The sequence below is a fragment of the Muscardinus avellanarius genome (assembly GCF_963383645.1).
Source record: "Muscardinus avellanarius genome assembly, chromosome: 1".
In the NCBI taxonomy this organism is placed as follows: Eukaryota; Metazoa; Chordata; class Mammalia; order Rodentia; family Gliridae; genus Muscardinus; species Muscardinus avellanarius.
The window spans coordinates 238,732,392-238,747,490 of NC_137786.1; the positions used below are offsets into that span (position 1 = coordinate 238,732,392).

The 15,099-nt window shown below is 59.7% G+C and overlaps 1 protein-coding gene across 1 annotated transcript; it reads left to right on the forward strand.

Annotated features, from left to right (window-relative positions):
- Positions 1 to 205: 205 nt before the first annotated feature.
- MOB2 (MOB kinase activator 2) lies at positions 206 to 14,008 on the forward strand (the record flags this gene model as incomplete). Its single annotated transcript, XM_080715339.1, has 5 exons — positions 206 to 315; positions 6,136 to 6,296; positions 6,505 to 6,598; positions 13,103 to 13,231; positions 13,702 to 14,008. The coding sequence occupies 5 exons, from the start codon at positions 206 to 208 to the stop codon at positions 14,006 to 14,008; spliced, it is 801 nt and encodes a 266-aa protein (XP_080571465.1).
- Positions 14,009 to 15,099: the final 1,091 nt, after the last annotated feature.

Genomic DNA, 15,099 nt, shown 5'->3' on the forward strand with positions numbered 1-15,099 from the left:
GCACAGGCATCCTGGCACTCCTGTGTCTTGCGTTTGGCTGGCCTGGGCGGCCCTGTGCTCGCTCTAGAGGGAGCAGCTGTTTGTGTGTGCAGGCCTCCTCATTGGCCCAGAGCGAGGGCGGAGGGCACTTCCGAGGGAGGGCACCCAGAGCAGCGGGCCTGGCCTCTTCACTCCTTCCCAGCCCTGCCTGCGCTCTTCCCACACCATGCTCAGAGATCACTGCAGTCTCCCTACCGACCGAGTGCTGCTCAGCCAGCCCCCCAAAAGCGGACTGCGCTGCAAAATGGTGCTCCAGGCGGTCAGCAGGGTGCTCAGGTAACAGCCTGCCCACAGGAGGCCCCTCAGGAGGTGACGGCCGCCTCCCTCCTGGGCAAAGCAGCTGCACTGCTGGTGTCATAGTGGGTGGGGTGCTGCCCAGGGCCGGGGTGTCCTGCCTGGCTGGCCTGGGAGGCCCTCCTTAGCTGCCGCATTTCTGCTGCCCTTATCCAGCAGAGGAGGCCGCTTGGCGCCCACCAGCACGGCTGTGGTCTTCAGGGCTCCCTGCAGCCTACCCCGGGAGCCTGCCTGTCCCCCCAGAGACTGCTGGACAGCCAGTGCTTGGCTCACCAGCAGCAGCTTGTCTGGCCTGTTCTGGTGGCGGCTGTGTGTCCCCAAGGCAGGAGCTTGGGCTGTCAGAGGCAGGGGACTCGGAGCCCATCCTCCAGTGCTGAGGCCCAGAGACACGAGGTGGGCACCATAGGCCCCAGTGGTGGGTTGCCAGAGTGACATTTCTGACTATTTTCTGACCCGCAATGGTACCCTCCCAGTCTGGGGTGTGTGCGTGTAGGTACGCTTGAGATAACTTGCCGATGAGTGGGTGTGCACACTGTGAAGGTGTGGAGCTGTGCCCCTCGGCCGGGCAGGCCGGTGCCCTGCCAGGCACACTGGGAATGCGTCCCGTTTTGGAGCCTGGTTGGCTTTCCTTTGGCTCGGGAATGTCCCGTTTGCCTGTTGTCTCAGTAGGTCATCATTTAAAGTGAAAGTAAGCTGGGTGTGGTGGCACACCCTTACAATCCTAGTGCTTGAGAGGCTGAGACAGGTTGGTGGCCAGCCTCAGCCACTTAATGAGGTCATCTGCAACTTCGGAGACCGTGTTTCAAAATAAAAGAATAAAATAGGGCCGGAGGTATAGCCCGGAGGTAAATGCCCCTGGGTTCCATCCCCAGTACTGGAAAAAAAAGTGAGAGTAGACACCCCCGCCTTTCCCTTGCTGCCTTTGTAACTAGCGAGGCTTGGGGGCCCAGCCTGCTGGTGGCGTCCGTTGGGCAGTGGCGGTGAGCTCTGCACACGTGCGTCCAGCTGTCTGTGCAGCATGACCCCTTCGCCTCCCCAGGGAAGGCTGCACAGCAATCTGGGTGGGAACCAGAGTTGACCTGTGTGTTTTAGCATGAGGTGTGCGGTGGGGAAGCCGGCTACTGCCCAGGCAGCAGGCGTAGGAAGGCAAGGTATCCAGCTGCCCCTACCTTCCTGAGGCCTCGAGGCACCCACCCTGGCTCCTGTCTTGGAGCTCTCTGCCCTGCCAGAGGCCTCCTTGAGCTGGCCTCGGCTGCCTTTCTCTGTGCGCTTCCCACAGGGTGCTGTCTCCCGGATGACCCTGCACTCCTGCGTCTGTGTGGGTGGAAGCCTGGGAAGGGGATGCGTGGGACTCAGAGTGGGTCCTGCGGACTCCGGGGACAAGGGAGTGTCCCAGGAAGGTGCCTGCTGCCCTCCCCCTGTCCCTTCCTGCCCTCCTCCTGCCTTTTAGAATTTCCGAGTCCCTCCATCAGGGCGGCCCCGGGAGGCTGCGAGCACAGCATCGTTGTGGTAGCTGGAGTGGGGTGACACTTGGTTTGGTGGGGGCCTGGCAGACCAGGGCACTTTGTGTGTGGGCTGGTCACGGTGAGGCCCGCTGACCGGGGCAGCACCAGGGGATTGGGGGGGGGGCAACAGGTGGCGTGTGGGAGGGGGGAGGGAGGGTGCTACCTGTAGGGCTCTGGTCTCAGGAGTGTGGTGCCGCCTAATCAGCGGGGCATGGTTCCTCCTAGAGGCTGCAGCAGCGCTGTGGGTGGGCTGAGGCCTGGCCCTGCAGAACTGGCTCTGTCCTGTCCATACCAAGACCCTGCACCCATAGTCCTCTCTCCATGTCCAGAGACATCACTGCCCCTGCGAGCTGTATGCAAGAGCTGGGAAGGGGCCCACGGTCACTGTCTGGTCTCACTGAGAGGCACATGACTGCCTGGCAGCGCAGCCTGGGTACCAAGGCCACGGGCCTGGGCAGCCTCTGGTCTGTCTGGACAGAGATTGTTTCAAAGTTTGGGTGCTGGGGAGGTCTTTTCTCCCCACCAGGCTAGGCTGTGAGTGACAGAGGAACGGGCACTGGGTCACAGAGGCCTGATGCCCTCGCCGACTCCCTCCAGGGAAGAGAGAAGCTGGGGCTGGGCCCCTGGCTGTCCTGTGGGGGCCCTTCCATCAGCACTTGCAAGGCCTGCTGGGGGCTGAGTGACAGAAGGCTCTCTGGCTGGGATCCGGAGAAGCTTGGGCCGACTAAGGGTTGTCCCAAAGCTCATCGAGCTGGGAGCCTAGCCCGGCCCTGGTGGTGGGGACAGAGTGAGACGAGGGGAAGAACTCGAGGGGTGCACCTGCCTGCTTGCTTGTTCTAGAAGACGGTTGCTGCCAGGAGGGGTGGGATGCGAGGACCCAGTGTGGTGCTGCCCGCTGCCTTCTGACCTCAGCCGGAGCTCTACCCATCACAGGGAGTGCCAGGTGTTCTGGGCACTGCCCTCCTCTGGCCCTCAGAGAACCAGAGGGGGCAGGGTGGCCTCAGCCCAGAGGCAGGCAGGCTGGTGTGAGGGATCTTGTTCCGTCACCTGTGGCTCCCAGGGGCACAGCTCTTGAGCCAGAGCGTGGGGATGGGTTGGCAGCCAGCCCCCACTGCAGCCCACCTTGCCGTATAGTCACGGCCCACCAGGAGGAGCTGGGCTCAGCCCACAGGGCTGGGTGTGTAGAAGGTGGAGGACATCCTGGGGCCAGGGACCTGGAGAGGACGCGCCTTCTGCTTGGCACCTGCAGCTGGCCCTATAGGCCTGGCATCAGATTCTGGGTTTTCTGACTGAGTAGCCACAGAATTGGGGCTGGGAGTGGAAGTACCATGACGATGTCTTCAGAGCTCCTCCCCAGTGGCTCTGGAAGGGCTGGCAGCTGCAGGGCTGAGGGGCCCACATGCTGGGCCAGGGGCCTTGAGTGCCTGCGCCGTGTTTCTGCCACAGCAGACCCCCATTGCCCTCGTGCCCTCTCTTGTAGAGCCCCAGGCAGGCGGCTAGACTGCGCCCTGCCCTGTCCCCTGTCCGACTCCAGCCCCTCTGGCCCCACCCTGGAGGCTGAACACAGTCACCTTTTAAGGCGAAGATCTGCCGTGAGAAGCCAAAAGGAAAACATTTCCCTGGCATTCAGGGAACGTTTTTCTTTCCTCTTTCTCTTAAATAAACCATCAGCAACCTCTCAAAACACCAGAGGGAAAAAACAGGACATGTTAGGTAGTTGTAAAGACTTTCATACCCACCAGCCATCCAGGTGGCCTTCCTGGGCTTGTGGAGGACAGGGACAGACCCAGGCCAGGCCACATCCAGCACCATGCATCCTGGCCGGCCTCAGTGTCCTGTGTCCTCAGGACGGCCCTGCCCTGGCCTGACGCCTGCACTGTACCTTCATTAGACACCAGGGCAGCGACAGGCTGCGGCCTCAAGAGAAGCCAGGCTGAGGTCCCGCCTTCAGGAGCGCCGGCCCGGAGGCATGCTGGTGGGGTGTCCAGGGTCGCTACCTGCAGGCACCTCCTGGTTGGGAGAAGGCCAAGGCTGCGGCAGCCATCTCTCGTGTGACCCAGCTGCCCCCAGCGGTGGGGTGCTCCCAGGGAGGCCCCTGCTGAGACCGGTGGCTCCTCGGCCAGTTCTACGCCTCCCCTCCATGTCTGGCCCACGCTTGCGCCCTCGTGGTGGCCTCGCTGGGGCCGGGCTCCTCTTGGCCGGCTCTCCAGCCAGTGCTGCCTTGGCATCTCCCAGGCATCCCCTCTCTGAGCGTCTCACCAGGGTGGCGTTTTCTAGTCAGGCATGGTGGCAGTATTGACGAACACCTTGTTTTGTAAAAATCAGTTTGCCATTGACGAATTCAGTTGCTCGCGTGAGAGCGAGAGATGGCCCACGCCATGGGGACTGTTCACCTCGATTCTCAGACTTGGCCCAGGGTCGCCCCGGAGCCTTGAAACGTTAGTTTCCTTCAGGCACCGTGGGGATTGCAGCCTGCCCTCGCCGCCCCGCCCAGGCCTGCAGAGGTTGGCAGGAGGCCCCTCCACATCTTGGTGCAATGGTCGCCACTGAGAGGGGTTCGAGGGCGAGGGTGGAGGTCGGCGGCCCCAGCGCCCTCCTGAGGCAGCTCCCCTGGAGGATTCAAGGCAGACTCCTCTGCTCCTAGACACGTTTTTGCCCAGTGTGGACTTGCTGCATGACACTGCTAGGTGAGCCTCCCGACTCCGCTGGTGTTCCCGCCGGGTCTTCCCACCAGTCGGCACACTGGCACCCGTCCCGCTGCCATCAGAAACTTGCAGATGGTATGTACAGGCGTGCGGGCTCAGTGCTGCTGCGGGGGAGCAGCTGGCCTGAAGAAGTGACCTCGTGCTGGACCAGGGCGCCTGATGTTTGCTTTGTTGAAGTGAAAACAAAACATTTGGCTGGGCGTGGTGGTGCATGCTTCTAATCCTAGCATTTGGGAGACTGAGACAGGATGGTTGCGGATTCACAGCCATCCTCACCTCTTTAGTGAGGCCCTTTGCAACTCAGTGAGACCCTGTTTCAAAATAAAGAATGGAACACCAGGCGTGGTGGCGCACGCTTGTAATCCCTGCACTTGGGAGGCAGAGACAGTAGGATCGCACAGGTTCGAAGCCAGCCTCTCTTGCCTAAGAGACCCTGTTTCCAAATAAAAATATAAAATAGGTCTGGGAGTGTAGCCCGGAGGTAGAAGGGTTTCCAGGAACCCCAGTACCACCCCCCCAAAAAAAATTTAATTAATTAAAAAAATAAAGAATGGAAAATAGGCCTGAGGGGCCCCTGGGTTCCATATCCAGTATTGGAAAAAAAATTTTTTTAACGCACTAATTCATTTAGAAGGAGCCACAGCAAGCCCACTGTGTGTTAACATGGCAACACGGTTTTATGAAAAAGAACTGTGTCTCCTTAGGAAAGCCTAGGGAGAAGGTGGGGTGTGCTTCTCGGGAGGCTGGCTTCTCGCAGCACCCTGCCTTTCAGCACTGGTGAGGGGCTCCGGGCTGCTGTGCCTTCCTTTGCACCCTGCGCAGGATGGCGGGCGGGACTGTATGGCTCGGTGGGTGCGTCAGAGAGACCCGAGGGGGGACTTGCATGGTCTATGTGGTGGTCACGGGATCGCCTAGCGGGAGGGGACAAAGGACCAGCTGAAACTGGCTTTCCCAGGGCTGACCTCGGGTGCTGGGGTTGAGCCCCCGTGTCCTTGAGGTGCCTGGGTAGTGATTTGGGGTACATGGTGGTGGCCAGAGGGCTTGACCTGAGACTTCCAAGGTCACCCCCCTCTGAGCCATGCACCCTCCTGGAGCTGGCTCACCTATGGGTGTAGGGCAAGCCTCAAGGTGGGCACACAGCAAGTACTTGGTGAATGCGGGCGCAGGGTGCACGCGCTGGGTGAGGCCAGCCCCTACCAGGCTTGCTCCTTTGCCAGAGGCTCACACTTCCAGAGTCCTTGGTGGCCAGGCCACTCGAGCGATGCCCGCCTGTGTCCTACTTGCTGGCCTGTCAGGAGCATAGCTTCACAGTGTGGGCCAGGGTGGCTGCAGGGTCAGTCACATGGGAGTCACGGGACCGTGGCCAGGCCAGAGCCCTGAGGGCAGCGTGCAGCGGGCAGCTTCCTGTCTGGAGTACTCTGCCCCATGTCCTGCCGGGCTCTGGCAGAGGGAGCGGATTCCCCTGAGGGCCTGGGCGCCTCCCTTCCTGAGGTGTCTGCCGTGAGCCATCCTGCAGGGAAGGTCCTCGGGCCCTGTGTGTTCTGCGTCCTGTGGGGCTCGTAGCGACCAGGCTTCCCCTTCTCTCATGGCAGGAAGTCCAAAGCGAAGCCCAATGGCAAGAAGCCTGCCGCAGAGGAGAAGAAGATGTACCTGGAGCCGGAGCACGCCAAGTCTAGGATCGCCGACTTTGAGTTCAAGGAGCTGGTGGTGCTGCCCCGCGAGATCGACCTCAACGAGTGGCTGGCCAGCAACAGTGCGTGCGGGCGGGCGGGCGTGCGTGCGTGCGGGCGGGCGGGACGGCCACCTCCCTGCGCCAGCCCTCCCGAGGCCGGAGCTCCTGCAGCCTGCCTGCCTGCCTGCCGCCCAGAGGGTGCAGCCTCTGGCCAGGCCCGAGCTCCTTGGCCGACCCTGTGCCCACAGCCGGGCGCCGCAGATTTCTCAACGAGCCTTTTCCCTTCCAGCAACGACGTTTTTCCACCACATCAACCTGCAGTATAGCACAATCTCAGAATTTTGCACAGGAGAGACGTGTCAGACGATGGCGGTGTGTAACACGTGAGTAGTGAGCGGGTAGCTGCACCTCGGTGGGGGCCTGGGGTGGGCTGTGGTTGGCCCTGCCGCAAACGTCTCAGGTTGGCATTCTCCGCAACACCCTGCCCTGCTGGGACGGGGTGCCGGGAGCCTCTGAGGTCAGCAGGCAGGAATGTCTGCAGGGCGTGGTTCCTGAGCTGGGAGGGAGCCTCGGGCCTGGCTGAGCAGGCTGCTTTGTGGAGACACCTCCTCACTCACGACCTGGTTCTGCGGTGGGCGTGTTCCGGAGGGCTGCGCGGCCTCTCACCCATGTTGTGGCCAGGAGGGGCACTGTGGAAGGCCATGTCTTCCAGGGCTCAGCCCAGGTGGGGTGCAGCGGGAAGGGGGCAGCTCTTTTCAGATGTCTCCTTATTGTCAGGACGTCGCAGACTCATGAACAGGTGTATGTGTGTGTGTTTGCACACGCATGCATCCTGTCTGAAGGCATTCTGCTTGTAGACACAGCTTTCCAGGCGAGGTCCCCAGAGCACTCACGGTGAGAGCTTCTTTACAGGAACGTCAGCAGAGCAGGTGGCAGTACCCCACCCCATGGCCCCGCGGGTTGGCCTGGGCCAGTGCAGTGACAGCTGTTCACCTTGGAGGCTCAGGTGTCCCACCAGGCGTCACTAGAGAGAATGGCTCAGCATGGGTAGAACCAAGGTGGCCTGTAGTGCTGTCCCTGTGACCGATCCTGATGGCCGGCAGGAGCAGCACTTGAAAGAGTGTCCAGCCTGGCTAAGGAGGGTGCAGGCCAGTCACGCAGTGTCCTGGCGTCGCGGGCCGGCCTGCCCAGCATCTCTGGCACTCCCATGCCCACGTGCTTGTTGGTCCTGGATCTGTTTGGCTGGGCAGACCACTGGAGAAGCAGCCCAGCAGAGACGCCTCTTTGCTCTCGCTGGTGCCATTCTATGGGTTTGTTGTGTAAGAATTAGTATTCCTGCCGGGCGTGGTGGCGCACGCTTGTCATCCCCGCGCTTGGGAGGCAGAGCCAGGAGGATCTCACAGGTTCGAACCCAGCCTCGCTGGCTTAAGAGACCCTTTTTCCAAATAAAAATATAAAATAAGTCTGGGAGTGTAGCCTGGAGGTAGAAGGGTTTCCAGGAACCCCAGTACCACCAAAAAAAAAAAAAAAAGAATTAATATTCCTAGAATCCCCTCCTAGGAATCGTTTGAGACCAAGGAGTGGAAACAGACTAGTTAGAAAGGGAGAAGGGGTGGGTCAGAGCCCCTTGCCATCCCTCACGCCGACTGGCTGGCCTGCCCGGCTCCTGGGAGGGCCTGTGCCAGGCCGGGGCGTGTCTGTGCCCCACTGTGGTGACACACGGAGAGAAGAGAAACTTGTTACCATACCTGGAAAGCCAGTAGATGGTAAAAGGGCAGCACGGAAAGGCCGGCACTGGCGTCCAGGGCAGGAGAGAGTGCGGCTGAGGCTGCCGATCCCTGGCCGAGCGCTGCCCACAGAAGCTGGCCTCTGGATTTGAGGAGCGGAACAAGCCTCGGGGGACTGCGCCAGGAACGAGCGTGCAGCGCCTGCTGGGTGCTGACCCAGAGGAGGGGAAGGCCTGCCTGCCCCGTGGGTGAGGTTCACAGACTGGCTGCTGAGGCCCTCCCCGAACCTCTTTTATAACGGCTCTGGCTCCACCACAGCCTGGTCCCCCACCTGAGGCCTGCCTCCTAACACCGTGGTCTTGGGAGTGAGGGTTCACTTACGGATTCAGATTTGGAGGGCACAGGCCTGCAGGCCATGGCATCACCCTAAGTGCAGTGATGTGGAGGCCCAGGGTAGGAGGATGGAAAGAGACAAGCCAAGGAGGGAGCCCGAGCAGCTGTGTGTTCAGCGGCAGAGACTCAGCAGGGGACGCGGCCAGCAGCGAGGAGGGAGGTCGCGTTAGAAGAGGGCCAGCCTGCCGGGCATGGGCGCCTTGCCATCCCAGTACTCGGGAGGCTGAGACAGGAGGATGCAGGTTTGCAGCCAGCCTCAGCGACTTGTGAGGCCCTCCACAACTTAGGAGACTTTGTTTCAAAATAAAGAACAGCTGGGGCGTCCAGTAGTAACACTCCCCTGTAATCTCAGTAGGGAGGCTGAGAGGAAGACGGCAGGTTTGAGGGCAGCCTCCGGAAGCAGTGACTCTCATCAACCTAACAAGACTTTTCAAATAAGTAAAATCGGGCTGGGGTGTAGCTCAAGGTTAGAATGTCTTTGGGTTCCAAAACCACACACACAAAAAGAATAAAATAGGGCAGAGGGTATAGCTCAGAGGTAGAATGCCCCTGGGTTCAATCCCCAGTACTGCAAAGAAGAAAAACATAAAGGTCAGCTCAGCCCAGTGTGATGGCACAGCCTGTGATCCCAGCATTTGGGAAGCTGAGACAGGAGGATGGCAGTTTTGAGGACAGACTCGGCAGCTTAGCAGGCCCTTAGCAACTTAGACCCTGTTTCAAAAAGAAAAAAATTAAATAGGGCTGGGGGCGAAGGTAGAACTCTGGATTCGATCTTAGTACTACAAAGGGGGGGCAAAAGGTGTGCTCTTGAAGCAGAAGTAGTGGTCCTGGGTCTGTGCGCACCACGCTCTGCCTGGGGTGTGAGGACAGCCGCGGGGCACGCGAGGGCACCCCGGCTTCAGCAGCAGAAGGCGTTCTCTGTTCAAGTTCTCCAGAGGAGATCACATCCTCCTCCACAGAAGAGCCCTTGACTTACTTTAAAGAATCAAGGCACACCAGGTTACACAACCACAGTGACGTTAAGCTGGAAGCCAGTGGCAGAAAGACGAAGAATGAAGGTCTCCAGGCACTTAGGGGTTCTGGGGCCTGAGCAGCCGCCAGGCCCCGGAGCAGGGCCGAGGAGCCAGCAGGGTGGGCTTCAGCAAGCTGACGGGCTGGAGAGGACCAGAGAGAGATCTAGTTAGGAATCTAGATTTCAGTCTTAAGAAACAAGGGAAAGTGCAAAATCAACCCAAATCCAGCAGAAGAAAGGAGAGCACAGTCAGCAGAATCTCCCGTCCCAAGAGCGATCTCTTCTCTTCTCTTCTCTTCTCTTCTCTTCTCTTCTCTTCTCTTTCTTTTCTTTTCTTTTCTTTTCTTTTCTTTTCTTTTCTTTTCTTTTCTTTTCTTTTCTTTTCTTGGTTCTGAGGATGGAACCCCGGGACATTCTACCTCTGAGCCTCTGAGCAATACTTCTACCCCTACTTTAGTATTTATTTATTTATTTATTTATTTATTTATTTATTTATTTTTTTGGTGGTACTGGGGTTCCTGGAAGCCCTTCTACCTCCGGGCTACACTCCCAGACCTATTTTTACATTTTGATTTGGAAACAGGGTCTCCTAAGCCAGCGCGCGCGGCTGGCTTCGAACCTGCGCGATCCTCCTGTCTCTGCCTCCCAAGCGCGGGGATTACAAGCCTGCGCCACCACGCCCGGCTACTTTAGTTTTTATTTTGAAACAGGGTCTCACTAAGTTGCAGAGGACCTCCTGAGTTCTGAGGCTGGCCATAAACCTGCACTCCTGCCTCAGCCTCCCAAATACTGAGATTACAAGTGTGTGCCACCATACGCAGATACCAAAATTGACTTTTGAAAATGGGAATCAGTGAAACCAAATATCATTGCTGGAAAAGATTAATAAAATTGATACGAAGAGAAAAGGGAAGCTGAAACAGAAGAATTCCGGGTTTGAGACCAGTGTCCACAACTTAGACACTCTGCAACTTAGTGAGAACCTCTTTCAAATAAAAATGTAAGTAAATAAAATATGGTTGGGGTGCAGTAAAGAGGTAAGAATACCCCTGGTTCACTTTTTAATACCGTCCCCCGCACAAAATGCAAGCGAGTCAAGGTATAAATTATTAATATTTGGAAGCCAGGTGTGGTGCTTGTAATCCCAGCATTGGGGAGGCTGAGACCGGAGGATCGCGGTTTGTGGACAGCCTCAAGCTACTTAGCGAGGCCCTCTGCAACTCAGTGAGACCCTGTTTCAAAATAAAGAATAAAAAACAGGGCAGGGGGTGTAGCTCAGAGGTCGAATGCCCCTGGGTTCCATCCCCAGACCCGCACACACACACACACACAATACAAAGAAGCCAGGCATGGAGGCTCACACTTGTGATCCTAGACCTTCGGAGACTGAGGCAGGAGGACCAGGTTCAAGCATAGCCTTAGCAAGTAGAAACTCACAGCAGCCTAGAGAGACCCTGTTTCCAAAGAAGAAATAAAATTAGTCTGGGCACGTAGCTTGTAACCCCTGCGCTTGGGAGGCAGAGACAGGAGGATCGCGCAGGTTCGAAGCCAGCCGCACTGGTTTAAGAGACCGTGTTACCAAAAATAAAAAAGTATAAAATAGGTCTGGGAGTGTAGCCCGGAGGTAGAAGGGCTTCCAGGAACCCCAGGACCGCCAAAAAGATGACCTACATAAGGGAGAGACATGAGTTGAGTATGTGAACGGACGAAGAGTGTAACTGCTGCCCCAAGTCAGTCGTTGGTTTATATGGTCCGTCAAAATCCCAGTAGCGCTTAGAGCCGTAGACCAGTCCTGAGATGTACACGGAGGGGCACAGTGCCAGGAGCTCTGCAGTGGCTTGAAACAAGAATGGAGCCAGAGGAGCCCCACACTGTAAGACTGCTGTAAAAGCAGTAATTAGCCAGTGCCGCGGGCGTGGTGACACGCTTGGAATACCAGTACTTGAGAGGCTGAGACGGGGGATCACAGTTCATGGCCAGCCTCAGCTTAGTGAGGCCCTGTGTCCAAATACAGAACTAAAAATAGGGCTGGGGGTGTAGCTTGGAGGTAGAATGCCCCTGGGTTCCATCCCCAGTACCACAAAAAGAAAAAAGAAAAAAAGACAGTGTGGTGCTGGCCAGGGAGCCAGGCAGATCCATGGGTTAGAGCAGAATTCTGAAGGAACCCACAAGTGTGGCCTCTCGGTTTCTGACAAAGATAGCCGAGAACTCAGAAAGAACCATCTGTTCAACGAGTGCTGCCAAGGCCGGCACCAGCAGTGCACAGGAGAAAGGAAGAGAGCACTGGCCTGCGCCTCGCCGGGCACCGAGGCCTCCCCAAGACTCGGGAGGGCGTGGGAGGACAGCCCATGGCCTGGCACCAGGGGACCATTCCTGGGCTCCGTGAGACTTAGAGGTCGTGCCGTGCGAGGAGACGGTCAAGACAAGAAGACTAGCCATACGCCAGAGAGGGCAAGTCACATACTGCACACTATATAAAAAGCTCCCAAGCGCCGAGAGGAAAACAGCCCAGTGTATAGTGGGCGAGAGGGCTGGGACACCGTTCACCAAAGCGCGTGTGAGGGCGGCAGAGCCAGTGGGGTGCCCAGCGTCCCTGGCAACTCGAGACCTATAGCCTAAAGCCACGAGGTGGCCCCGCTCGCACGCCTGCCAAGCACACCTGTGTGAGCACCAGGTGCCGGGAGGGAGAGGACTGCAGCCTGCAAGCCGGCCGCGGCCAATCCGCATGGTGATTGGCAGGTTCTTGTGAAAGAACACACATGCCGACCGTGACCCAGTGACCCCTGGGGATCTGCCCTGGAGACATGAAAGCTCATGTGCACACAGAAGCCCATGCAGGAGTGTACACATGGCTTGGACTGTACGTGCCCCAAGTGGAAAGACCCCAGCTGTTCCCCAGCAGGCAAGCGATGGGTGCCCAGCAGCTGTGCACACAGGGATGATGTCCCATTGGCATGAGGGGATGGGTGGCCAGACCCCAGAGGCTTCTGCCAGGCCGGGGGCCCGGCGATCCTCGCCAGCGCGAGCTCCCGTGGGAATCCAGTCTGGGCAGGGCGCCGGGAGGGGAGCGTGAGCTCTTTTGGACAGACGCTGGGTCGCCTGGAGCTGTGCACAGCTGTGTACCCCTCACCTGTCCTGGCCCCCAGCACCGGCCCACCCAGGGCTGGCAGTCATGAGAACGGCCGCCATGCTCAGGCTGGGGAAGGGCTGCGGTGCCTCGAGTGGTGGGAGCAGTGATACCAGAGGCCTGGGCGCTGACTCATCCCAAGTCCAGGCTGCCTCCTGGGCAGAGACGGGCACCCAGACAATCTCAGGGCAGTTCACGTCTGTTAAAGAGTCAAGCTTGGCTGGGTGTGGTGGCGCACACTTGTAATACCTGCACTTGGAAGGTGGAGACAGGAGGATCGCGCAGGTTCAAAGCCAGCCTCGCTGACTTAAGAGACCCTGTTTCCAAATAAAAATATAAAAATGGGTCTGGGAGTGTAGCCCGGAGGTAGAAGGGCTGCCAGGAACCCCAGTACCAGCCAAAAAAAAAAAAAAAAAAAAAGTCAAGCTTGAAGGCATGTTGGAGCAGAGGGAAGATGGCCGTGCTCGTGTCCCGCTGTTGGTCCCTAGGCGGGTGCCGTCCATTAGCACAGCCGTGGTCCGTGACCCTGGTGCAGCTTTCGCCGCCCATGAGCGCTGCAGTGTGCCCGGGAGCAGGCGGGTCGGGGCCGATGCGGCAGCTCCCTGGACCGTGGTCTCTGTGTCCACAGACAGTACTACTGGTATGATGAGCGGGGGAAGAAGGTCAAGTGCACGGCTCCCCAGTACGTGGACTTCGTCATGAGCTCCGTGCAGAAGCTGGTAACTGACGAGGACGTGTTCCCCACAAAGTACGGTATGTGTGTGGCTGCCGCCTCGGGTGGGCAGGTGGGGGCAGCATGGGGTGGCGGCTGTGTGGCCCGCCCAGCAGTGGCACGGGGGGCTGAGGGCGAAGCCAGCACGCCGTGGCAGGGCTCAGCCAGCCTGGTCAGCTGCCACCCGCACGCTGGCAGGGGGCCATAACTGGGCTCTCGGCCTCCACCACTGGCGCTCCCCAGCGAGGCCGTCCCAGCTGAGCATCCAGACCCGGAAGGGCCGGGGCGGCGTCTGGCCAGTAGGACTTGCCCGCACTCCGTCGCCCTCCCCAGTGCCAGTCACGCAGAGCAACATGGGCCGAGCTCCAGGGAGAGCACCACAGGCCGGCCTCACCCTGAGGCCACTCGGCAGCCTCCCTCGGGCCACAGGGCCGCGAGCAGAGAAGGTGTGTGTGCCCGGCCGGCCTCCTTGCGGCCTCCTTGCGGCCTGTGACACGCGGCCTCCCCCCAGGCAGAGAATTCCCCAGCTCCTTCGAGTCCTTGGTGAAGAAGATCTGCAAGTACCTGTTCCACGTGCTGGGCCACATCTACTGGGCCCACTTCAAGGAGACGCTGGCCCTCGAGCTGCACGGACACTTGAACACACTGTATGTCCACTTCATCCTCTTCGCCAGGGAGTTCAACCTGCTCGACCCCAAAGAGACCGCCGTCATGGACGACCTCACCGAGGTGCTGTGCAGCGGCCCCGGCGGGGGCGGCGGCGGGGGCGAGGGGGCTGGCAGCGGGGCCCCGGGGGCACAGAACCACGTGAAGGAGAGATGAGCCCCCAGGGCCGGACAGGGGTGCACATTGCAAAGAGACGACCATGTGTCTGCGTGTGCGCACGCGCGCCCGGGCGCGCTGGCGGCGAGGTCCGAGGCCCGGGCCGCCCGAGGGCGAGGGTGGGCTCCGCAGACGCCGCGGGCTGCGCTGCTCCCCTGTTGGGTGGATGTTGGTAGTGAAGAGCCTTTGGATTCATTCGCTCATTCAACAAACATGCATTGGACTGGCGTCTGAGTTTCCTTCTGTGGGGTTCCTTTCTAGGGTCTTCTGTGTGGCCCCTTCCCCAGCCCTGACCCCCGCCCTAGGAGGCTCCACTGCTTGAAAAGAAGCACTGTGGGAGGCTTGGCCCGCAGACCTGGGCTTCTGCTCTGTTTGGGGGGGCTCCCTTTCGCAGAGACCCTCCTCCACCCCGCCCCGGCCTTGCTGGGGTCCTGGCTCTGGTGGCTCTGTGTGGCTGGGGTGGGGAGGCCCAGGACAGCCCGAGGCCCACACCTGCTGCTTGCTCCCATCCCCCTTCTTGCTGCCTCCCGCTGCTGGGGGGCCTGAGGTGTACAGGCGAGGCTGGGGCCGGGGTGGGCGAGGCCCTGTGCGGACGCAGCTGTCAGCTGAAGGCAGAGACCTGCTTTAGTTCCTCTGTTCAGTCGTAATAAAGAGTTCTCTCAGGTCAGCCTCGTGCGTGTCCTCGCCTGGTGGTTCCTTCCTTCCAGTGGGTGGCCCTGCGGTGTCCAGGGTTGCTGGTCGCGAGCCCTGGGGCACTTGGGAGGGCGGAGGGTCCCAAACTGCCTGACCGCCTCTTGGCCGGCCTAAGATGTGGCCGGAGGCCCCGTCTGAGGGCTCCTGTTTGACCTAGGGGACAGCAGTGTGCAGCAGAGGTGGGGCCTGGGGAAACACCGGGGGAAGGGCTCCCCAGGACCCAAGCACAGGGGCCCGGCCAGTGCAGGGGCAGGTGACAAGACCCCAGGCCCTAGGCGCCTGCTGTGTAATGACTGGGAGCACTGCTCTGTGGTTGGTTCCTGGGGTGCCCGGCCCACACACGTGCCTCACACTGGCCCACTGCTGAGTCTGCTGCTCCCCTCGCCTCCAGCCCAGCC